Raw genomic sequence first — 25,614 nt, 5'->3', positions numbered from 1 at the left:
ATACTAAGTATAGAAATAGTTTTTCTGTTTCGGCCTGTATTGTAGACACTTTGTGTGCAATTTATTGTGTAATTCACATTTACACACTCATTTAATTACAAGGATAAGTTATTTGCTTTGCCTGTTTGGGTTTTTTTTTAAACCCTGAAATTTTCTGTGTAATTCCTAATATAATTTAAGTTACATGTTGGTTGTCACAAAGGCAGGCTTTTCTTGACGTGTAGCAGAGCTTTCTCCCTGCCTTGTGCTGTAGCTTCTTCCATTTCTTCCTATTGCTGTTCTCTCTGCCTTGGGGCTATGCCAACATTCCTTACCATGGCTTTGCCCTGGAATCCTCGCTGATTCTGACACAGTCATTCACACTTAAGTGCAGCTGGTAGCATAGGGGATTCTCACAGAGGGAAAACGTAGTCTTCCAAGAGGAATAAGACTTCAACTGCACTGAGTAAGATTTTTTAACCACTATTTGAATGATCCATTTTGATCAGCTGCCTGGATCTGTGAACTAACTTACAAATTGTTCAGAAGAAGCACCTGTCCTGGTGTACAAGTCCTTGTCTAACTATCCTTATCCTTTTCTGTTCTCACAGTAGGTTTCAGCTGATTTGGAAAGATTTTCCTGTAGTGGAATGAATGGTGGTAGTGTCCCTGAAAATGGTAGACATTTTTTTCTCTTGTAAAGAAATTCCAGCCATGAGTAATACCTACCCATGGGGTTCTAAATGTTAGTTTATGAAATACGTATGATTTCTTACTGTCCAGTGCTTTAAAGATGGCCATGTACTTGCTTTTTCCAGATCATACCATACAAATGAAAGGGATAGTGAATGTCTTGATAACTTTGAGTCTGTCTAAAGTCTGTCACTCTTTGCTGGAAAAATCCTCATTTATTGAAAAAAATCTAGGTGCACTCATGCAATGCACATCCCAGTTGATAAACATATGTGCAAGATTGTTGCTCTAGATATATTAAAAAAACGAAGATTCAGGCTTCATTTCCTTCTCAGAAAACTAAGTAATGATAGACCGTCGCATAACAGCGATGTCCTACTTTGAAAGGGCATAAAGAAATAATCTGAGTTTGATCTGCTGGAAAATAATTGCTCTCTTTTTTCATGTGTTTGTGATCTCATTCAGTGTTTTAATTATCATTGCAGGTTTTGAGCAAAATAATACATCTAAAGGAAGAACTGCTGTAAAATTCTCAGGGAAAAGTGAGAAAAACCGATTTCCCAGAGCTGCTACATCACGAACAGAAAGAATATGGCCAGGTGGTGTCATTCCATATGTAATAGGTGGAAATTTCACTGGTAAGCTTTGTGCTTTGGGTGAAAAGAGGAAAGATAATGTTTTTTAATTGCCTTTTTTTTGTTGTTTTAAATTTTTAAAAGTGAAGTCATGCAATGGAAGTCAGTAGAAGGGTTTCTGTTGGAACAGGCCTGAAGTACATCTGTTTTGAAAATATTAGTCATACTTAATTGTTTTCAAAGGCAAGCTACATAATAAAAAACGGGTAACAACGTTTTAGAGAGGGAAAGTTCTATTTCTTTACCTAATATTTCTTGTTTCACATTTGTTTCCATGAGCCTAAGTAATGGAATGCCAAGGAATTTTTTTTTTTTTTTAATGCTGTATATTTAGCACAAGAATATCTCCAATTTAGCTGGTCTGACATGTATTCTTCTAAACTGATTTCACTCAACAAACTGACTTCAATGTGTTTTGTCATTCCTCAGTTCGGTTTTCAGATGGGCACACACAGACATTGCATACAACAAGAAGAAAGACTGGTTACCCTATATGTAGAATTCTTGGCAGAAAACTAAATTGATCAATATCAATGTGGCTGTAAGAGACAATTTAAAACAAAAATGGAGCAGGGAAAGCAAAGATATAAGGGAAAATATATGAAATAACATTTATTGTGCATGAGAATACAGGGAACCAAAGGAAACATGCAAATGCTCATACATTGTGTGTATATGGAGAAACCAGAGTAATTTCTTTCAAACTGACAGCTACAGTCAAGCTTTCAGCTTGGGTATTTACATAGTACTGTACCAAATGTGACCTTTGCTTTAGGATTACTGTCTTCTGAAATAATCGTAGTAAACTAAATGAAAAGCACCATATTAAAGATTTTGCCTTCTTCATAATGAAAGACAAATTCTAAAGCTTAGAAAACACTGCTTAAAGATATAAGAAAAGGGCAAGTTGGGATGGAATAACCTTTATTTTTTAGAATCGGATGTGATTTGAACTTTTTTTTTTTTACGAGCTTTCAGGTTTTGTTGTCTTTAAGTTTTAAAAAGGTTAGATTTTTTGTTTAATTATCCTATGTAACCTTCAAGGGGAGTGTATTTCTGCTAGCAAATTCTTGCCAAATAATACTCTTCTTTGTGGATTTTCAGCTCAGAAGCAATACAGCTATATTCTCACATGCTGCCTCTATGTCAGTAAGCCTTGTCTTTCGTCATGCAATGAATTTACATTGCTCTACTCTCTGAAGGACTGTATACTAGCTAGCTTTGTGTTCTGTGCTGAGAGTTGGCCTGGCTGCTTCTCCATCTAGGGGATAGTTCTAACCTTTTCTGGATGTATTTCTCATTTTTAAAGCAAATATCTAGGTGTGCTTAGCGTTTTACCGAATTCTGAATTTCCCATTTTTGATGGATCATTTGTTTTCTGAGAGATTTTGATGCAAAGAAGGGGAGACTGGTCCCTGTTCCCAACAGCCTTATTTTAATCAAATATTTTTACTGGTATGCCTATTTACATGGCTCAGATGAAACTGGTCTCCAGACTTGAAGGCTGTAGGATTTTTTTTTAAACTTTTTTTTCTTTCTACTAGATAGATAGCTATGATCTAGGGTTACTCAATTTTGTTTGTTCTTTTTCTTTCTGGTTTTTTTTTTTTTTTTCTTCCACAATGTGGTTCACTTGACAGTTTCATTTGGGAAATTGCTTAGCAAATGTTATGCTGATGCAGGCACATAAGCAACGCTGTATTTCTTCTGCTGTCTTCCTCTGGTGTAACATAGTCGTGATGTTTATTGCAGGTTTTATATTTACTGGGGTGTGTCAGGCACTGTTAGCCCCCTTGCAGGCACATAAGTTATGGCCTGAGTATCCCTTTAGTTGGAATCTTGCCATACATGGGACTGCTGGGACACACGGGGCTCCATGATTCACCGAGTGCTTCCAAGCCTATATTCCTAGTATTGATCGTAAGAAGGAAGCTGCAGTTCAGGAAAAGCTCTGGTTTAATCTCCTACAATTGTCGTTACAGGCACGCAGCGAGCCATGTTCAAGCAGGCCATGCGGCACTGGGAGAAGCACACGTGCGTCACGTTCATCGAGCGCAGCGACGAGGAAAGCTACATTGTGTTTACGTACAGACCCTGTGGGTAAGTGTGCACCTGTGGGGGACACACACTCCTGCTTTCAGCCTTTGGCCATGTTCGTCAGCTTTGCGCTTGGAAGGGAATATCTACTTCACAGGAAAATGAACAAATAATTACTGCTTTTAAATGATGAGCCTGTTCTGCCTGGCTTTAAGTTCATTGAAACTGTGTGTGTGGTAACTTTGTGAAGTAGCACCTCTTTTGTCTATTATTAGATAATTTATCTTGCTATATATACACATAGATAGGAGACTTTTATTTTTGGCTTTCTGTCGTGCTTCCAATATTCATATGTGTTGTTCTGAAGGTATTTCAGGTTTATCATTTGTTTATTCTTAGCTTTCTCCATGTCACATATTTACTGATGAATTATGTATGGCCATCTATCCCATATCCCTTTTCCAGCTAAATTGTTGTTTGTTGTAATTTTAGCTCTCGTATTGCTGGAGTATCCTTGCCCAGACTTATTTAACCACCAAATTCATGACCGTTTTGCAAATTCCTTCTTCTAGGTCACTGATACATAAAAGTGAACAGAACAGGTTTTATTACTCATGAGTGCAGCCTTCCATTAATCACCACGTTCCATCTTCAGATATTACTGCTCACAAATGCCTCAGTCAGCTATGTTTGCTATTTATTCCTCTCAGAATTCTTAATTTTATATAGTGCTCAGTGAACTTCCTGAGTGCACCATGTTCATTTCCCAAGAAGAGGGCACACTGCCGTTGGAAATTCAGTACTTCTGACGGTCATCTCCTGTTTGAGTTGTAGGCTCTGCAGTGAACAGCTTTGTCTTACTGCCTTCCTGATCCTTGAGCCCTTTGCTTGTCTACTTCTGAATCGTAGTAGGATAAGGTAGTGAAAAGAAGTTTTGGGACCTCCTTGCATTGTAGGAATGCTCCTGAATGTATTTCATTTATAGCCTCTAAAATTACATGTAGAATTATCTGTTTAAAGTACCCATGATATCCTTCTTAAAGTATAGGACAACGTAATAAAACCTACTCCTATGCTGCTTTTGAAAGGCATAGCCTTTGCCCCTGAAAGTCTCTGAGCTGCAGATCCTTGCAACAGGGGAGCTTATTCTTGGTATCCTGCCATGTTCTTGTGCCACTCTAGGTCTGCTGTAGAGCCCTGTTAGAAACAGTGCCAAATGAAATGGACTTTTGTTCTGAGCCAGCATGGATATTATTTTAGTTAATGCAACCTGTAAGATAGGATTCACCTGTAAAATAGGATTCAGGGATACTGACACACAGCTGGAAGAAAAATGGGAAGCAGAGAATAATCGTGATGGTTCCCTTGCACTCACAGAGGAAGAAAGCAATTTAAACAGAAGAGTGAAAGATATAAGTGTTTTCAGGCAGTTTAGAAAGAGATTTATGGGGATACCTGCCAAATATAAATTCTACAACTTCAAAATACCCAAAGCCAAATAACAGAAAATCTCTCCAGCCAAAGAACTCTTCCTTAGGCTTCATGAGATCGAATCACTTTGGGGGAAGGCTGGGTTATAATCAGCTTTAACCAGAAGGTTGTAATACACTAAGTATCTACCTCCAAAGTCTATATTATTCTTTATCATTAATGTTGTTTTATTGAAGGATACTTTGCAAAATACAAATAATTTACAAAGGCTGTAACAAGTTTAAAATAAAAAAAAAGAAGAATGTAGCTATGAAAAGTCCATCATTGATGGAAAAAAAGCCAAGCCAAACAGAAGAGGCAGGTGAATGATTTTTCTAGGGGTCCTCAAATTGTTTCAGATAATTCAGATAAATAAGGACATATATTCATATATTCTCACCCAGAGGTGAGAAGGAACTGTGCACTACCCACCAGCATCCAGTGCTGACGCAGGATTTTCCACGGAAAGAGCCCAGACTAAAGTGACACCAAACCAACTGCAAACACTTTCTGCTACACGGCCCGTCGCATTGAAATTAATCTTCGGCTCTTTCCCATGGCACCCTGCTGTGTTGGTTTGTTAGTACATTGTGTCAGTATTGTTTGTACTACCATGGCAGCTAACATTCACAGATGACGGAGACTTTATTGTACTTAGCACTGTTGAAATTAAAAACGAAATGATAAACCCTGCCCCAAAGAGCACACAGTCAAAACATAACACATTAAATGAAACAAAGTGGAGAGTCATATATGTGGAAATTCAGGTGGCAGTATCTACGAAAGTCTCATATGACAGCATTAGCACACTAGTAAGTGAAGTGTTACTGAGCCTTTGTAAACAATAAGAATATTTTGGAGTGTAATGCATTATATCTTGAAACAGTTCATGGGAAGATCATCCCAGAAGGGCAGTGATTAAAAAAGCATATTTGAAATATAGCAGCTGGTTATCAGAGATACATGACTTTCTTAAAGTTGAGAGGTTACATATTAGCAATGAATAAGAGAGAAGTTTTGATTATCACAGACCCATAGGACTGCAAGGGATCTCAGAAAGATGTCTAATGTATTCTTAAGACAGAAACAGCTATTCCTATATCATTGCTGATATATGCTTATCTAACTTGGTTCTAAAAACCCGCAAAAAGGAATATTTCACAGCCTTGTAGGAACTGTATTGCTTCAGCATCCTTAATATAAGAAATGTAGGAAGTTGGGGCAGCATTTGTAGTCATAGCTAAACCAGATATTTCTTACTGTAATTACAGGACATTAACTTTTTTCCTTTTCACTATGGCCATAGAAAAGAAATTCCTTTTACTTTTTGAAGGAATCTACTACATAATTTGAGACTGTTATTATGTCTCTCCTGAATTCTATATTCTTTTGGGCTAGAAAACACCTAACTCATTTAATCTTTCCTGGTAAATAGTATTTTCTAGGCCTTTGATCACACTGCTCTTTGAGATTGTTTTCAGCTAGTCCATATCTTTCTTGAAATGGATAGCCCCAAAACTACGGTATGTTTGTCCAGATGAGCCAGTGGGAGAGCTAATGCATGTATCTTGTAGCCTCTCCTTCCGCTTAGGTACCTAGGCACAGTGCCTTCCTGTTTTCTCAACAGCTGTCTTGTTCAGCACATGGCTGGTTGGGATGTGATTCCAAATAAGAGCCAGAGCTCTTTCCACAGCACAGGCACATCATCATTGGCTCCAGTCTTTACATCTTAAGACATCAAGTAATTCCATATTTCCCTTTCCACATCTTTTGTATAACCTCTTAAAGTTGCTATGAACTCCAGGCTTGTCTTCATGGCATTTAGCAGTGTTATCTCTGACTGCAAGTTTAAAAAGCATCTTCTCTATCTTAATGTCATGTAATATTCCAACCAACTTTATATCCCCCTTGCTATCAAACTTCTCTAATTTGCTTATGGACAGTTGTTTGGAAAAATTTCAAAAGCTTTACAGCTGGAGCCCTCCTTCCCATCAGAATAATTTAGTCTGCTGAAGTCTTAAACTATTTGTCATTATGTCTAGTTTTTTTAACCTGAGTTTGACAACAGTTAATTATTAAAATATGGTTTCATAATATAGCTGAATCACTAACTCAGTACTTTGAAATTTTCTAACTAGTGATAGTCATTTGTATCCATGAGCTGCAGATGTGAGAGTAAAAATATAGTATTAAGATACTTAATTTACTTACTTGTTTGTGATTCTACTACCAAGCAGTGTACACTGGCATTAATGTCAATTACAGCAAGTATTTATGCATCTAGTTGATTAAGGCAAATAAGACTCTAAGCGGTAACAGATTCAAAATACTCTTTGCTCACTACTGCTTCTCTATCCTTATGTTTCTTCCTATAAAATTGGAAGTGCCTGAAGACTCAGTCAGTATACTTCTCTGTATGCAAAGCCAAAAAGGGGTCAGCAAATTGGGATGGCATCTAGTCACATGCTGTTAATAAATATTACTGAGTACAAAATCAAGCTTCTTTTTACATAGGAAGACAAAATCAAAAGGAAAAATTATTCATATTGTTCTGGTAGCTCAGCATGCCTTTGATGGCAATTTGTGGCAATTTTTGTTCTCCATTTGAAGACTTAAACAATTTTTATGACAAAATTCAGATGACTTATTGCAGTTGCTACTGTATCCTCTTGTCTATGTATTTGGCAGATCTGTCTGAGATACAGGAAAATCAAATCTCTTTTATATGATTCCCCAAGCATTGTAGACTGAACAGATGAATATTTCAACCTTTTTTTAACTTGCTAGTGTATTAAATAGGCATTGCAGGTAAGTTTTTAAAGTTGGTGGAACAGGTAAATTCATTGTCTGAGATGCACCTTTGTAGAATACTTCAGCTAAAGAATATGTTATAAAAGGTGCTCAGTCACTCTTATAAAATGAGGAGAAACCAGAATTGTGCTAAATAATCCATGCACAGGGGAGGGCTGATTCATGCTCTCAGGAGTTGAATAACCCTGGCAGCTGGCACTCTTCCTGCCCATGGCAGCTGGCACAGCTTCATTGCTGGCTGTGGTGTGGCCTGCAGGAGGGCTGTGAGCAAGGCACAGGTTGCCATAGTCCAGAGCGTGGTGCAGTGACATAAACGGTGAGGGGTGGTTTGTATAAATACACTGGGATAGGCAGATGTTAGCTGAGGAATGTTGGTTGTAGTACTGGGGTGGGCATCTCCACTGAGCAGATAAAGAAGAGGTAGACACTTCTGCCATCACAACAAGTCCTCTTAGGGCAGTGAATCAGAACATTTAGTAACCACAATTGCACCTTGATCCTTGGCAAAAAGCAAATTCGCCAAGCCAGGTCATAGCCAATATCTCCTTTCTACAAATTGAGTTATATCTGTGCTTGAAAGAGGTGTTTTCACCAAGAAAAGCACTCTGCTTCCTGCGTGAGATTTTGTTTGAGAATTTTGTGAGCCTCTTTTTCTTGCTTTGTGTAACATAAAGGTGATGATACACAGTCCTAGTATACTTATGAAATTCTGCAGTTTTTCATCCACATCTTCATTTAGTCAGTGCCATGGCAAGCTGATGTCGTGGCCTATGATGATTTTTATATTACGACATTTGCAAGAGTGCAGCTTTTTAAAAAAAGGGCAACATTGACCCTGCCTGATTCTCTCTTCCTTCGTATTAAGAATTTTTTTGACAGTAGTTGTGAAATAATATTGCTTAAAAGAATGGGTATATTGTTCCAGTCATATCACTTTCTCTTTGTCATTTGTTTCTCATTGCTAACCATCATTGATCAGCTAGACTGATTAAATGGAATTAGAGATTCATAAATAGTTACTGTCTCCAAATGCTGTCTGGTGCAATAAAGATTAAAGAGATGAGCTTTAAAACCGGCCAGCTGATTCAATTTAAGGGGTGTGACAAGTACTCCTACAGCACAGAGATCTTGGTCTTTTGCCAAACACACCTGGGGTCAAACCCATAATATTGCAAATTAATTTACTTCATAGATATTTTAATTTTAGTTTTCCTTATTGTCTCAGTGCATTTGTTGAGGTAAATTGTTGTAGCTTAATTGGATGTATCTGGTGTGCTTGACAAGACATTCAACCTGGCAAATCCTAATGACCCTGTGTAAGTGTGAACTGCTGCTGTTATTTGAAGACTTGGTGTTAATTCTAATTTTCCTTGGCATGTAAAGAAACAGTCAATAAATTTCTTTACATTTTCCAGGCAGTACTTGAAATCTGTCAAGTAACCAGTGTAAGGGAACTCTCATCCTCTGGCTGCTTACTTTTTAGGAGCAGGTTAGCATTAAAAAAAATAATTCCCAATATGTTGGGGTTTAGATGTAGTGTTAGACAACCTAGAGGAATAAATATTATGTAAACAATTGCAGTTAATTATTCTGGAAAAAAACCATCTTTCAAATCTTTCAGATGAGGTACCCTCAGTCTTTCAACTCATTTGAGAACGCTCAACTTTTCTGTTTTATTACTGTAAGAGTAAAATGTCAAATTATTTTGTCAAACAGCTAAAAATCTATCTGATTTATGAAACACCACTAAAAGCTTTCAGACATGATCCAAAACACCTCTGTTTTCAAGAAACAATCATTTCTTGGTGGTGTTAATTTTATTTGGTAAATTGGCTAATTAGGTATTTATTTTCTTATTTTAAAATTGCCTTAATAACTTAATGTTTTATACTGGACGTTTGGTTGCCTGACCTTTTCAAGACACAATGCACAGCCTTAAAAAGTTAGACCCTCATTTGGTCCAAAAGAAGTAAGAAGGACAGGAAGAGATAGACTGTAGTTAAATTCTTGTTTTATTATTTTGCCCTTGTTATCGGTAGTGTCAATAAAGGCAAAGCAGGAGACATAACAGAAGGTACTATTTAAAATAGTATTTCCTTTTCTTTTTTTCCCTTTTATCTGTTCATCTCTAAAGTATCACTGTGAAATAACTATATTAAATATATAGAGAAACTTTTAGGCCACCAAAAATGTCTTTTCTAGCTGAAGCATGCAATGTATATGAAGTCAATAAAATAGGCACGTTAATACTATGGAAAATGTGTTAAACAGTCTACAACTTTAAGTATCAATAACCTATTGATTTTTTTAAGCCATAAATAATCATTAATGTTCTTTAGTCCTGCATTGCAATTTTTCTCTGTAGAGTTTCCACACAGTGGCAAGCATGAAGACTCTGCAGAAGTGTTTAAACTGTTTTAAACAAAAGGATTCTTTCTGTCTTTCCACAATTATATGTGCTTATCCTAACTTAATTGTCATCAATCTCTTGCACTGCCATCATGTGTTGTATTAAGATCATAAAGGTTTTTAACTGCAAATTAAATTCTAGGATTTAAACAAATGTGTTTAAACATGTTGAGTCTCCAAGGTGATTTTGCAGGATTATGGGTGAATTGAAAACTAAATAGGTTAAAACTGGTGGCATGGTTGGGCCTGAAGGGTTGTACTAAATGGATTGGACTCAAGCTGTGACTGAAAGTGCAACATCACAGAAGCTTGTCCTGCAACCTGTCGTTTTTAATATTTTTATCAATGACTCACAAAGAGATGATAGCTCATGCTCTCATCAGAGTATCATTTATTTTTATTCTTTAGATGAAAACAAGCTCCTGTGTCATGCTATAGACTGACTGAACAGATTGTCACAACGGTGACATCTTTTAAGTAACATCTTTTAAGACCTTGAATAATGTAAAAAAATGCCCCATTCTTGTGTATTTTGAATAGTAAACTGTTCTTGTAGAAGATCTAGTTTGTGAGACTGCCAAAATTACATTGTGCATTATATTGCAGAATTTTTATATACTATTTTCTCAAGTTTTTAACTGAATTTGCTATGTGGTTTGTAGAAATATCTATGCAAATTTTCACCTGTGTTTGTGTTTTAATTACAGGTGCTGTTCTTATGTGGGTCGAAGGGGAAATGGTCCTCAGGCTATATCTATCGGCAAGAACTGTGATAAATTTGGCATAGTTGTCCATGAGCTGGGTCATGTGATAGGTTTTTGGCATGAACATACACGACCAGACCGTGATGACCATGTCACCATCATTAGAGAAAACATCCAACCTGGTGAGATAGTCTGATAAGTATTTTGGAAAAAAAATCATGTGTTTGTTTTTGGTGTTTCTTTTATCTGCTCAACTCTATTGGAACTGAGTGCTGAATAGCTGAAATCATATTTATGCCTGCTATTCTTCGTACCTTGACTGATCTCAAGCTGATTTACATATAAAATACTGAAATTATAATATAATATTTTCCAAAGATCTGGCAGTGTAGCAAGCCATTAAATAGAAGGCTAGAAGGAGCAAAATAACAATCATGCTCAAAAAGTTTGGAAGAAGCCACTGCTCTAAAGGCTCTTTAAAAGTCATATTTCTGTGCTTGAGGGAAGGGCCTTTCTCTTGTAGGCTTTAGTGAATGCTAAGTAGAAATATGTCAGTAGCTTTTAGCTATCCAAGAGACTTAGACCTGAGAGGTAAGGTGAAGGACTTTGAATCTGTGACAAAGACACGCACAGGTCCCGCAGTTTACACATTATTCACCTCACTCTCTGTAGAACGTGCAGCTTTAGTCAGTGACCTTGGTGCTACTGAGATAAAGCATCTGAGGAACTTGAGAACTTTAAACTGTGACTGTCAACTCTTTGGCACTCTAGCTGTTGTGCCCTTGCTTGTATTTGGTAGGGAAGATGGGAGGGAACTAGGCATGTTTCATTTGCAATGTTCCTAAATATGTATGGTCTTTGCGACACACTGCTTTCGACTTACAGGAATTCTAGGCTCAAAAAGGGTGAAATCAGAAATTGTCCAATGATAGCTTGGAGTATTTGTCTGTTTCTTTAGAAAATATTTTAAAATGTATTTGAGATATGATTAATCTTTGCCATTTCATTTAGGACTTGGAAGGAGACTGGCAGCTGATACACACTTCCTTAAGTCTCTAAGGTCCTGAAAGGGCATGCATGTTTGAGCCTTCTTTCTGGTCTCTCTGTGTTACTGACTTGTGCAGATGCCATAAGAGCTCCTCCTCTTTTCTTTCACTATGATGAGAAAATCAGCTGGAGTGCTATCCTCAGCCGCCTGCTCCCCCTTCCAGTTGTGTCTCTGGTTTCTGACTGGAACGGCTTCTTGTGGTGTGGCATGAGCTTGAGGATCACTAAATGGGATCAGGAAGCCATGAACACTGACACACTGGGTTTTGTTATAGTATGCAACTTATGTTGGTTAAAGTGTTAATATCACTGCAGGGTTTTTTTGCAAGACTCCAGTGCGAATATGAACTGGAGTAAGTGGTGCTTTGTATTGCTACTATACTGATTAGGTCAAAGAACTCATGGTGTGGAATTATGAACTAAGTATAATTCTTTTTCTGCTGTTCTGCTCTTGTTAATTTGCAACAGCTGGAACTTGAAAATATGACTTTGTAGTGTCTGCATTACAGGGAGTCTCAGGGAGCAGCCTTTGCTGAAGCAAAGTCTCTAGTGTCCAGTAGCTTAGTGCTGGATTTAGTATCCAGTTAGACACTTAGTATTCAGTCTAGTGAGTGAGGAGGGTTCTTCTGGAGTCTTTATTGTCAAATGCTTTCTTTTTGAAATTTAGAATCAAACCAGAAATTTGTATGGACTCTACATGAAGCATATTGTGATGTGTAGGGCCTTCATGTGTTAGTTGAATGAGACTAGTCTTTCTAAATCCAAATATACAAATTTGATAATTTGATATGTGTTTCAGATGTCTGCCCTCTCAGTTAAGAGGGCATAATAAAGTTGCACCCTTTCTCCCAAATGGCAAAGATTTATGAATGTCAGTGGGTAATTAGGTTAGGATCTTTTTTGGTTTTCTTTTCCTGTTTGGTTTTTACCTTTACAGAAAAAGATATTAAGGAGCCTATAATTATCAATTATTTTTAGGTCAGGAATATAACTTTTTGAAGATGGAGCCTGGAGAGGTGAACTCCCTTGGGGAACCATATGACTTTGACAGCATTATGCACTATGCCAGGAACACCTTCTCAAGGTTGGAGTCTCAGGTTATACCTTTTGACTTTTAATTCTATTCCTGTCTGTGAATGCTAAGAACTATGCTTTTTGAAGTATTTTGAAATCCCTTAAAATGTCCCTTGCAATATAGTATACTTACAGCAGTCAAAGCACAGTTTGTTTATTTTAAGTGGAAGTAATTTAATTATATTTTAAAATGCATTTATTTTCTGTTCAGTTTCAAAACAGCCCTTTGATCTTGCTTCAGTTCTTTAGATTTTCAGATAAGATAATCTGAAACCTCATTTTATATGATATTCACTTTCTTTTTGTGTCCACAAAAACATGAATTTAGAAAAACCAAATGAGTGAAATGTTATGTGTATGTTATGTAGGAATGTTATGTGTAACAGGATCTGTTCTCTGAAAGAGAGATCTCCTTTGATGCATAGAGTTTCATAACTATGGATTATGAAGGTAGAGCAAGTCAACCATTTATAACAGGATGCAGCCTTCTCTCTCTTGTTTGTACAGATTTTTACTGCCATCAAAACCTTATAATAAAGAGTTCTGCTTGCTCTGTCCTGTTGCATGCTGATCCATTCTCAGCTCCTTAGTAACTCACTGGGGCTCTCTCTGAAAGGATGCAGGGTTGTGTACAATGAGCTGGTCCCATAGATCAGCCTTGCTCTGGAGAAAAAGAGAAGAAGGAGGGTTTCACCCAGTCTCCTATTATATTTCATATCAAGTTACAGTTCAGCTAATTATTCTCTAAAAATACCAGAGTAATGTAAAATTAAAAGAAGCCTCCAGAAACACCCAACAAAAAATTTTAGTTTGAAAAGTTATGTGCTTGGGTTGTTTTTTTTAAATTTATTTCTCCAATTCATATATTTTAAGGCAAAAATACTAGACAATCTGACACTTTGAAATAAACTGAGGCTCACTAAAACCTCAACAGCCTTTGCAAATTTGTTTGGCTGCTTCTCTCAATATAAATTATATTATTAAAAAAATCCAACCAAAGGCTGTATTACTCAGCATACGCATAATTCACCCCTGGAAGAGCATGGGAATGTGCCACATGAGGTAGCTATTAGTCACATTGCTTAATCCAGTTACACATACCATTACCTTAAGGAAGAAATTATAAGAAGCTATAGAAAATAGAGTAATTGAACAAGACAGAACCCCCCCAAGTCCTAGGGCAAGGACAACATCAAGGTAATTTGATTTGTTGGCCCTGATCTCACCGCTTTCCAAGCTGGCAAAAACTGATAGTGCCATGAGTAGGCATGCCCTGCCCCAAGGTACAAGAGGTTGTTACTTCATACTGTCTAAAAACAGCGAGCAAAACCCTGAGGTCAGGTATTGATTTGCACTAATTCATCTTGCAAGCGTGAGTCATGCACACTGTGGCATATTGCCTGCTGTTTGTTAGACTTTGCTCACCCAGATAAGTAGTAGAAATCACAAAACATCATAAAGTTCTAGTCATACACAAGGCTTTTGTTCATGCTGTATTAAAACTTACAGTATGTCCCCTTGTTAAAGTGCTAAGGCATTTAAGAGAGGATTGTTTTCATTTCAAAGTATTGAAAGCATTAGTTTCAGGTTGTACTGAAATTCAGTGGAAAATAGAATTATATTTCATAGATGCAAACAGTTTCTAAAGAATAATGTGCTTTAGTTCTAGAAACTGATTAATGCCATATGTAGTTTATTTCACTGTTTAGGGTAACATCCTGAGATGATTCTGTCTTTGCAAAATTTCTAGTGATGCCTCAAAAAAATCTGACTGGATAAAGAGAGCAGTATGTATCTACAGTACTCAAAAGGGTTCATTTATTATAGTTTGAAAACCAATATGTGTTTAGAAATGGTATTCCTAACAAAAAACCTTACTGTTCATTCATTTTGGACCTATATTATATCTGAAAGTGCTAGTTTTACTTTTCAATAAAAGCCCTGCAGGTATACAAGAGACTATAAAAAAATTCAAGAAAAAGAGACTATAGAAACATATTCTTCTGTTAACTTCCATTTAATGGGATTTGAGGGCTTTTAAGTTGTGGAATGTGATAATAGAATGTAGTTTTGTACCTTAATCTTTTAAAATTTATTTGAATATACAAAAATGTTTTAGATCATATTAAAAGTCTGGGAAATTTTGAATGAACTGCACATTTGGAACAAGTGTACTTCTCTATGATGTCTTGTCATTTAAGGTTAATGTCATGAAAATCACATATGGTAAGTTGATATATTTTATTGTGAAGCAAGTAAAGGCTGGCAAGTAAGCGTATCTGTTTCAAAAGCGTCAGCAGCTAGAGTGAAGTTTGATGTCTTATAACACTTGACGGAATCATGATTGGCAAATGTATCTGACTTTACCTGCTCTTACATGTAAGTCAGACTTCAGGACTTCTCATAAAAACTTTGTTAGAATGGGAACTTTGTGATTAAGAATTTTGTGGTAGAGATTAATTTATGTATTTTTATGCAATTTTATAATTTTTTTTCAATATAGCAATAGCATAATGGCAGTGTCTTTTACTTGTGTAGTCTTAATAGTAGTAAGAGATCTTCCTCTTGTCTAACAGAAATACAAAAGTTGCTATGTTAATTGATAGGTTATTTTATGGTAACTTTGCATAAAGTTTGCCAATGTGAGGAATTTTATGGCATGTTGTCTGTATTTAAATTCTGTATTTTACTCTCTTATTTACGTCAAATATAAAAACCAGATTTAAAAAACAGGTAGACATTCATGGAACTCAGGCAGTTTAATGACAGAAACCTGATAGGGGTTTTTGGGGTCTATTTTTATTTTTATTTTTTTTAGGGGCATGTTTCTGGATACCATTCTCCCTTCCCGTGATGACAATGGTATACGACCTCCCATTGGCCAGCGTACCCGTCTAAGTAAAGGAGATATTGCACAGGCAAGAAAGCTGTATAGATGTCCAGGTATTGCACCACAAACAAACAAAAACCACATACTAGCAACTGTTTGACTTGTTGTTCAAGAGGAATGATAAACTTTTTGTGTCAGCTGCTCAGTAGTCTGTTTCTGTGTTGGCAACTGACATAGGCTGCTCAGGAGTTGAATCATAAAAGAATTTTATAGATAAGGTCACTGGAATGCAAAGCATCATGTTGTTTCATACAGATAAACTGTATGAAACAACATGACATTTCAATCTGCTTTTCTTAGCTGTTCAACAACTAGAAAAAAAAGATGTTTAATATCACTTCTGGTTTGCATACTGGCTGGAGTCCTTTATTTGAATTCAAGTTGAGTGCTCAAGAACCAAAATGAATTATTGCACTCAGCTGTGAACCCGTTATATTTTTTTAAATTTTGTCAATAAAAGAAGCCAGGACAACTAAATTGTAAACTCTTTTATGGATAAAATTGTGCGATCTTACTACAAAATTTCTACAGTTTTAACAGAAACATTTACTATTTGAATATCTTCCGCCTATCTCTGTCATCCTGTAATTTGAACACATATAATTTTTTTATCTCAAAATAGTGTGGTAGAGTTGCTGTCTGTCTCAGAGACATCAGTAGCAAGCCTGGAGTAACCCAGAGTCAACCCTGTGGTTCATGTTGTTCTCTAGTGCTCTTTCTTCACTGAGTGCTGCCAGAATAGTGGAAATCTCAAAGCAAAAGGTTTCAATTTCCTTGTTCTAGTGGCTGATACCACTGTTAACCTTTGGTGTCAACCAAAGAAGTTCAGAAGTGCCATCTCTGAGCCAAAATTTACCAGCAAGACCCTTGTGGGAGGATAGACATCCCAGCTCTGTGCCACGTGGGTTTACAGCCTTACTGCTCCTCATGGGGATTAAAGAAATCTCAGTAACTGTTTTAACTTAGATATGTTGCCACTTTTAACCAACTGATCAATACAGAAGGACTAAAAAAAGGGATCAGGATTAAAGTAATGGAGTTGCTTCAAATTTGTACCAGCAGCAATGGGATCTGCTGAAGATCTGGGGATTCTGATGTGCATTTGATGTACACTGTACAGCTGAAATACACTTTTCCTTTGTGCTGTGAGTACGCTGAATCATAGTCTTGTATGTACTGAGAACATGCACAGAGCTTCTGGGCCTGCCTGAACAGAAACCATTTTAACACCTTTTCTTTAACAACTGTTCCTTTGGGAACAATTTTTGCTCTTTCCTTTTGGTACAGAAAGTACGTTAATAATGACGCTCCTGGCAGCATTTTTTCTAATGAAATTATACAGAGAGCAACAATTTCATAAACACAAAGAATACATATATATTTTGATAAAAGACAAATTTTGGAGGAAAAAAGTGGTCTATAAAAGTAAAACTGCTGTGCAAGTAGGTAGTATCTCATGATCATATTGACTTAAGAAAGAAAAAAAGGAAAAATTATAAACTAGTCTGTTTAGTGTGTATATAATACTCTAATAGGCACTTTCAGTCAACTGTAAAAGATGCAATATACTTTTTGAGCTAACGTTCAAAGAGTAGTTCAGAGAAAATATTCTTTTGATATACATCATGAAAACATGCACTGAGAGTTACAGTTTCTTTCAATGTCATGAAAGTCTTGTTGAAAGTTAGTTTCACAGTATTGTAAAACCACTGTGGTTGTTCAGTAGCAGTGTCCACTTGAAACTTAAGAATTTTTTTTTTGCAGCACCGGTGAACATGGGTCACATGGATAATAAAAATAAATGGTGGGTGAAGGATCATGCTCCTTTTCTGGCACCTAGCTTTGCAAAATTTGGGATAAAACACATTAGCTTTCCAGCCTTTCTTAGATGAGCCATGCCATAGAAGAAAGTGAGTTTTAAGAGACAGAAAAAGGCAGAAGATTTTTCTACAAATGTTAAATAGCATACTATTTAAAATGCTATTTTTACAGTTAATATTTTTAATAGAAGCTGCATAGCTGAATAACACAACTGAAGCATCCAATAAAGAAAGAAAATCTCTGAAAGTTGCACAGTACTTTTCTTCTAATAAATTTTCCAGCAAATACTGAAACTGAAATTTCAGACAGACATAAAGTTTTTGGTTTTATGTAAAGAATCATGTGATCATTATAGTATACAACAGTAAAATCCCCGATACTGTGTTGGTTTTGGAGGTATGTTTTATTTCCTGTTCCAGACAAAAGATACTAATCATGATGCCTGCTTATAATAAAACAGCAGTGAATATTTCAGTCCTTAATAATATCTGCATTGTTTCATGTGTTCATTTGTGCTGCCTTAAATGCAATACAATGAAAATACAGAAAACAATAACTTGATCAGTATTTTCCAGAGACCCACACTTCTATGATAAAGGATTTTATGGTATTTTGCATGTTTTGTTTGGAGTTCTAATTATTTCTGCAAACAGTTGCTGGTCCAAGTCCTTTTCTGGGGCCCATGAACATGAAGTTAAGCTCAGAGAATACAGTTAAGCTGGAGAATACAGGTGATCCTCACAGCAGGGAGGCAGCTGAGCCTGCCAGGGCATGATATTCAGCATCATTATTCAGGGAGGAGCTTAATGACCAAGAAACAGTTTTGAGCCTGGTGAAGCCAAGGAGTGAGATTTGATAACCTACCTTTCAGCAGCAGAGTAAGCGCCAGGTCTGTAAAATTGTAGTGGTTTGGTCCAATTCTAACCCATGACAAAAATGTAGCAACAGCAATTTTGGTTTGTTCTTAAATTTTCTTTAGGATTTTTGCAAAAGGAAAATGTAATTGCTGATAAGGATCTGTTACATTTTAAAACCGAATTATATTGTTACATGATGGAATAATAAGGGGAAAGAAATCTACTAAGTTGAAGTCCTTCCTCTGCCGATCTGATTTTGAATTTTGAGTGTCTTAGTATTTGAGAATAAAACTTGAACTTCAAGGCTGGATGTATTACAGTGGTTTTCAGACAGTCTAATGGAGTGATAGAATGTGTTTTCTTCTAGCTGCTAAAATTTCAACACAGGTCTGCCATTATCGTTTCATATAGAAATTGTAGTTAATGTTTATATGTAGTTTCATAGGAGTGGAAGAATAAGAAAGGAAAATGATGGAGAAAGATACTCAAATGCCAAAAGAGAGAACAAAAACTAAGTGGCTAGAGTGGGACTGCATAATGAATGGGAAAGGAGTCTCAGACTGGTGCGAGAAATCTGTTTAGAGGAAGAGAAGGTGGATGGACAAAGTTCAGCAAATTTACAAATTTCCTGGGTCGGTGACAGTGTGTATAGAAAAGAGCAGATGAAGGCTGAAGCTTGTGTCTTTTTTGTGCTGTTCTCGCTGTTCCTCAGGCTTAACTGCTGCCATCCCTATCAGATTTGAAAAGAATGTTCACCTTCAAACGTCAGCCTGTGTTCACTGCATAAGGAGGATTAGGGTTTTTAGATTAAGACAGTTTCCCTATAACTATAAAGGGGAATCAAGTCAATAGTAAGACCCTGAGTTGTAGTAAACTGATTTAAGTTTTTGATTTAACAAGTACATGATCAGCAGTTAATATTTTTGTGGCTCCTTGGCGACTTTATATACCACATATGTGTAGTCATATAGACTTGTGTCTCAGTGTTAAAGAACTTAGAAAAAAAAGGGTAAACTCAAATTAGCCATAAATGGTAGTATGTATTTGCTAGTGCTATGTACAAAGCAATGAGACTTGGTTCCCTAAGTGTCCTGGAGGATCTGGGCTTCATCATTTTCAGATTTCACGGTAATCCTTGATGGGACTTGACCACGTGTGTAGGCCAGCCCAGAGAGGTGTTACGTGCAGGCCGTGTAATTAAACACTGCTGCAGAGTACACTGGTGGGAATTGCTTTGTATAAGCACATAATCCACCTGCTGCCTACACCCATTACTAATCTTTACAAGGAGAAGCAAAAATAGTTTCCCTCTCCTAAACGTGTAAAGTTTCATTAGATGTCTAACCTTCTCAAGCTGTAAAACAGAGGAGAGTGGCTTTTATGGTTAGAGTATGTGTGTGGGGAAAGCTAAAGTGGCATTTCTGCAAGTGGTCTATCCTAGTAAAATTGATATAAGGCACGACATTTGAAAGAGGGGGGAAAAATCATCAGAGAAAACCTTGGCAAATGTTAATGATTAACAAAGGAATAAAAATGTACAAATGCTTTATAAAGCAGAGCTGTGTAAGATTGAAGTTGTAATTGATATCTTCTGACTTGAAATACACTAAAGTATGAAATGAAATTCAAATAAGTGGCCCTAACCACTCATTTTCCTTCCACATTTCTCTCCCAAAGTGGATTTCTTTACTAGTGGACCATTATACAGTAAAAAAAAGTTATAATATTCTATTTTATAAGCCTAGTCATAAATACTGCAGTTGCTACAGTCCAAATATAAAGAAAACCTTTACATACTCTAGTGATAGAATTTTTACTGTTTCTCATTGCAGAGAAATGTGCTTTTCAACAAGAAATTCCCTAATATCACCCTGTCTGCTGCAGCTTTGGAAGTCAGCCTGGGACTCAGATCCCATAGAAAATTAATTTAACTAGTGATTGGTGTAAGCTGTTCCTGTTTTAGCTCCCTTGAGTAATCAAGAATTTAAAATTAAAAGATAAATATGGCAAAACACATAAAGCCCAAGTGCATTTTATAAATTCTGATTGTGCTAATTCTTAGTAGAAGTTATCTACTTACAAGTTTTCTTACACTTCTGTTAAATTTAGAGATATTTCTGAAGATAATTTTAATTTGATAGAGAGCTCCCAGGAATTTAATATGGATACGAGATAAATTTTTATATTAAATAGATTTATTCTATAATTCCTGGGGAAAAAAATAAATGTCTCATGGCTCCCTCTGTGACTTAAAAGCCAGTGTTTTGAGTCTATACACATCTTCTGTATATGGAGCATGGAATGTTCCGGCGTAGTCTTAATGAAACCATCCATGGGGGAAGAAGAAGAGAGGGCTCTGAAAGGGGTGAGAGGAGCACTTGGATTCTTGTGGATGTCTCATCTTTAGGCTCTATTGTCCTCTACTCCAACGATTTCACTGTTGGCTTTTTCTGAAGTGCTTTACCTATGCACTGTAAGCTACGGCACAGCTCACCAGCTCTGGGGAAACCCAGTACAGGACTCTGCAACTTAAACAACTTTGCATTCATTGTTGTGTTAAAAATAAATTGTGGTTAATGACAGATACAGCCTTTTCACTGAAAAGGCTTTGTGCAGAAATGTCATTTGTTGTGGCTGCCTGCAATTCTTTAAAGATAAAACCACGCTTTTTAATGAAGAAAGGAAAATAATTTTTTTTCCTGTTTCATTCCTAAAGGACACAGTGATGGTGGCTTTAGCCATTACAATTCTTAAGGGTCACATCAATCTTTCCTTTCTGTCCTCATCACAATAAGCATTTGAGTGTCAGAGAGCATATTTAATGCTTTGAATGTAACTTACACTACAACAGTGTAGTTGTCCGATCACACCTTAGATGCATTTTAACAAGACAGCCTTTACAGCTGTGTTGTCATAAACAATCCTTTCCTTTGTCCTCTCTTATTTTAAAGATTTTCGTGAACATTTATAATTCATTGATATTTTGATGACACAGTTGTTCATCTGCTGGCAATGATAGCTCTGTAATTTGAAAGCACTGCAGATTTGATTACACTGTCAGTCAAGACATAATATCAAATTCCTATTTTGTATCATACCTGCAAAATCAGTGAGTGAAAAAATTTGGTTAAGGTCAAAAAAGATGAGTGATTAAGGTGCAACACCCTACCAAAATCAGTTTTAATGGTGGAGAGCGGCAGGAACTTCCAACGTTATATTTTAGTGTGAAGATGATTTATTAACCAGCATCCACCAGCATCTAGTAGCATGACTGACAGGTGAGAGAAGGGTGCTAAAAGCTTCAATAATACAGAATATAAAAGCCTTTGGTGTTTTAGGACTTTACATTTGCTTTGCTTTTATTACTCATGTCTCTACAAATCACTCTTGCGAGAGACTTTGTCGAATATAGCATTTAGTTTTCTATACCAACATAAATGAGTGAGTCTAGGTCAGATCAGTCTCTCATGTGGGTAAAGTACTAAATTAGATGAAACCACTGACAAAATTTCAGTGTGGTGCAAGTCATGTTGTGCTAGAATTTTAGTTCTTAAAGGATGTCTAATATTTTTTATTACCAAAAGAGTTCTATGTATAGTGTTGCAGTTGATTGACACCAATGATTTTTTTTAAGACTGCCATAATTTTGGTTATGTCAACAGACAACATACAAATGAAATAGCTCATGGGATAAAAACACCCCGCATAAAATGGAATGAATGTCAGACTGGCTTACAAACATGGCTTTGAATAAATTGTAAACTAACTAGTTTATTTTCCATTCTGCATCTGCAGTGAGTTAAAGCTATTCTGAGTAGATATTGGAAAGATGCATTTTTCTCCTTTAGGCACATTAAATTTTATATTTTTACTGTAATTTGTTTCTTTCAGCCTGTGGAGAAACACTGCAGGAATCTATGGGCAACTTTTCTTCTCCTGGATTTCCAAATGGTTATCCTTCCTACACACACTGCATATGGAGAATCTCTGTGACCCCGGGAGAGAAGGTATTTTAACGTTTCTTTAGACAGACATAGACACTATTTTCAGAGTAGAATGTTGTGGTTATTTAGCTTTTTGTTTAAGTTTAAAAGATGCATATTAATTGAAAATAATGGCGTGTCATAAAAAAAGGGGATCATGGACTATGTAGTATTGACTTGACTTTAATCTGTGGCATTAGAACCACATCATCTATTCAGTGGGTGTCCTTGTGAAATGAGGGCATGATTTCAATCTGTTGTATGTTTGCACCATGAACTCCCTTTAAAACTGGCTGCCAGTTCAGTTTATGGTTCAGTATAAAAGTAGAAGAGGTGATTCAGGCTTCTGGATGTTCCATTTTCCAGCATGGGCTTGGGCAAGCTGACTGAGCTGTATGGGTCTGATAGCTGGGCTGTAACTAAGGAAGTTCTTAGTGTGTTACATAAGATGTTTCTAAAATGAAACCTTAATAACATGAGTAAAGAAAGTGTCATTGTAGGTGTTCCCTGGTACTGGTTCCTAGTGCACATAGTTTTACTTTCTGGGGATAAATTTTAAGGGAAAAAGAGTGGGGGAAAAAAATGGGCTTGGTGAGAGCAGTTTGGAGAGAGAAGTGTGCCATCTTAGGGAAAGCAAAACCTGTCCTTCTTTTGTGCACTTTCAAAATGTGCTAGCTAAATCTTATTTTAAATTATTGGCTCAAATGTCAGGCTGCTTCAAAACAAATAAGGATAGAGGGAGTGACAAAAAGCTTCAGCTGAGACAAAGTATGCAGGAAAAAGGATGTAAGTTTCCTTACATGAAGCAGGGGGTGGTATCAAGCAGTCAAATACTAAAGACTAAAATATGGAATCTAAAGAATGAAATATATAATCTAACAGACTCAGTACTGGCAAGTCCAAATAGGAAGACCCAGCGCATGCCCCCAGATGTTTCAGTCATTTTTCTCAGTGGTCTTCCACTCTGTATTGGACATTATTTTATCCTGGTTGTATTACTTTCTTCCATGTTTCTTTCAGGTCAGGGTCCTGGTAGACACCAAGAATATATACTCTTGATGTTCTAATAGATCCTGAGGAGCTATAAGGGCATTTGCTGCTGTGGGGAATGAAAGCAAAGTCATCTGGAGAGTGTTTGCCCTCCTCTGGGTGAGAGCCAGACACAGGAGGAAAACTAAACACTCTGCTGAAGGAAAAGGGTGGCTCAGCAGGTTGTCAGGGGAAAAAAAATGAAGAGATGAATAAGAGAATATTTGTGCAAAGGGTGAAAATTATTCTAGATAGTAAATTTATGTCCCCACTATTTGTGTTGCATTTTAGACATTGCTGTGATAACAACAAAAATGGCTAAGGGTTTTTTCCCACCCCTCCATTCAAAAAATAATTAAAAAAAGAGTGTTCCTCTACAATTATTTGCTTTTGAAAAAAACACTGATGTGTGAGTTAATGTACATGTTTAAGTATTCATAGCATACTCCAACTTTGTGTAAGCCTATCTATGGACACCAGTAATTGTAACACATTTGTGATATAATAAAAACAAAAATGTCTTGAGTGTGTAACTACCACTGAAGCTGTATTATACTGTAACAAATCTTAATGGGGGAAAACTCCTGTGTTGAAGTCAGCATGTGAGAGGACCAGCTCCTTTCCCAATTTATGTGCTGCCACAAATGGGGAAAAGACTAAGCAGAATCTTCTAGCTGAAATTTTACATGGCAGGTCAAGTCTGTAGGGTACTGTTACTTCCAGCTCTCTAGTCTCCATATAGTTCAGCAAGAACAAGGTAAATTATATCTGTGCTAGTGTCAAAAAGTCTGTTTTGTCCATGCTATTCCCATGGGAAACTGGCTGTCTTGAGATAATGAACCCTATTTAGAGCCATGAGGTCTAAATCTTAGCTAATGCATATATCATGGTACCTTGGACATGCGTTATACTTGATCCCAATTTTTCTCAGTAAGTGGTAGTAATACATTCATATAATGAAGGGAAAATGAAAATATATTCAAATTTTTGTTTGTTTGCTGCTTTGACCCTGATAAATCTCCGGAATATTGTGTGGAGATTAGAGTATGTGTAAGTGCATCATATCATGTTATGAAAGGTCAGTGAGCGCTTTAGTCACCTAAAAATAAACTGAAAAGGCATTGCCTAGCTCTTTTCTATTTATTTATTTATTGAGACTTAGCATTCTGCTGTATGAGCATAGTTTGGAGGACTTCTATCCGTGCTTCTTTCTGCAAGTAAGGACTCTTCTGCTCTTTGATGCCCAGAAATTTAGTGAAGGCTGGGACTGCAGTGGCATGCCCTAGCTGTAGTATTCTCTTTATTCACAAGGCGTCATAAATTGCCAGGCCAACCTAAAATATGTAAGTTTCTGTTAGTTAAACAAGGCAGCCCATTCACCTTTTACTTTCAAGACTTAAGACTACTTGGTAAAGAGCTGTACTCAGAATATCTATACACAGAAATGTCTTGGAGAGAGGATGGTGTTATTAATGTTGTATGCCTTCAGCCAAGGTGAATCCTACCCTGTGGTGTGTAGAAATTTTATTGGCATAGGGAGAGTTGCAACTGTGCCAGTGTTTTATTGGAATCTGCCTTTTTTGAATTGGTTACACTACTTTTCAATTTTCCTTAATGTTTTACATGAAAGATAAAATAGGACAGAAAAATCCTTGATTGATATGGGTAAAAAATGCCACCTGCAGAAACCTTGGTTCATACTACTGCTATTTATTGTATATTTTGTGCTTTCTTATCTCAGGCAGTAGGGGGTATGATATATTCTCTTGGAAGCTGCAGTAGCACAATCGAATCTGCTGTGTAATCAATAATTCTTTAATTGTGCTGACAAATACCCATTGATTGTTTTTCCTGGGAAGCCTCTCAGCCATCCTGTCCCCTTGAACAAGCTCTGCCTTATCTGTAGCTCTATTTAATACTTTGCAGAATAGCAAATCAGAATCTTAAATATATTTAAACTTGTTTGGTTCATGACCAGAAATCATGCTGTGACAGATTGGGGGTTCTGCCTATGTACAGCTAATGAATTCTGAAAGTGTTAAGAAATTGCTGTATCATCAAATACCTTGGCATGTCAGAGTGAGAAAAGGCTGTGAAGGTTATTTCATGTAGTTTCAAAAGCAGAGGCCATTGAGGAGGCTCATTAAATTTTAACCGTTTCCATTTAGATAGCAG

General features: G+C 36.6%; 1 protein-coding gene across 5 annotated transcripts in view; it reads left to right on the top strand.

The window, feature by feature from the left end:
• Positions 1 to 25,614, top strand: part of TLL1 (tolloid like 1) — a 128,566-nt gene that overhangs the window by 62,994 nt on the left and 39,958 nt on the right. For 4 of the 5 annotated variants that reach the window (XR_007203578.1, XM_048303358.1, XM_048303360.1 and 1 more), the window contains exons 4-9: positions 1,158 to 1,310; positions 3,290 to 3,407; positions 10,742 to 10,920; positions 12,764 to 12,869; positions 15,678 to 15,802; positions 22,319 to 22,434. Coding sequence is in view for 4 of the 5 variants with exons in the window: in XM_048303358.1 (XP_048159315.1) it covers positions 1,158 to 1,310; positions 3,290 to 3,407; positions 10,742 to 10,920; positions 12,764 to 12,869; positions 15,678 to 15,802; positions 22,319 to 22,434 (797 nt within the window). In the remaining variant the exon portion in view is untranslated. Of the gene's footprint in view, positions 1 to 1,157; positions 1,311 to 3,289; positions 3,408 to 10,741; positions 10,921 to 12,763; positions 12,883 to 15,677; positions 15,803 to 22,318; positions 22,435 to 25,614 lie in introns of those variants that run through there. The other variant, XM_048303361.1, reaches the window with a different exon arrangement.

Source organism: Corvus hawaiiensis, chromosome 5 (genome assembly GCF_020740725.1).
Source record: "Corvus hawaiiensis isolate bCorHaw1 chromosome 5, bCorHaw1.pri.cur, whole genome shotgun sequence".
Lineage (NCBI taxonomy): Eukaryota > Metazoa > Chordata > Aves > Passeriformes > Corvidae > Corvus > Corvus hawaiiensis.
This window is presented reverse-complemented; position numbering and strand designations above follow the sequence as displayed.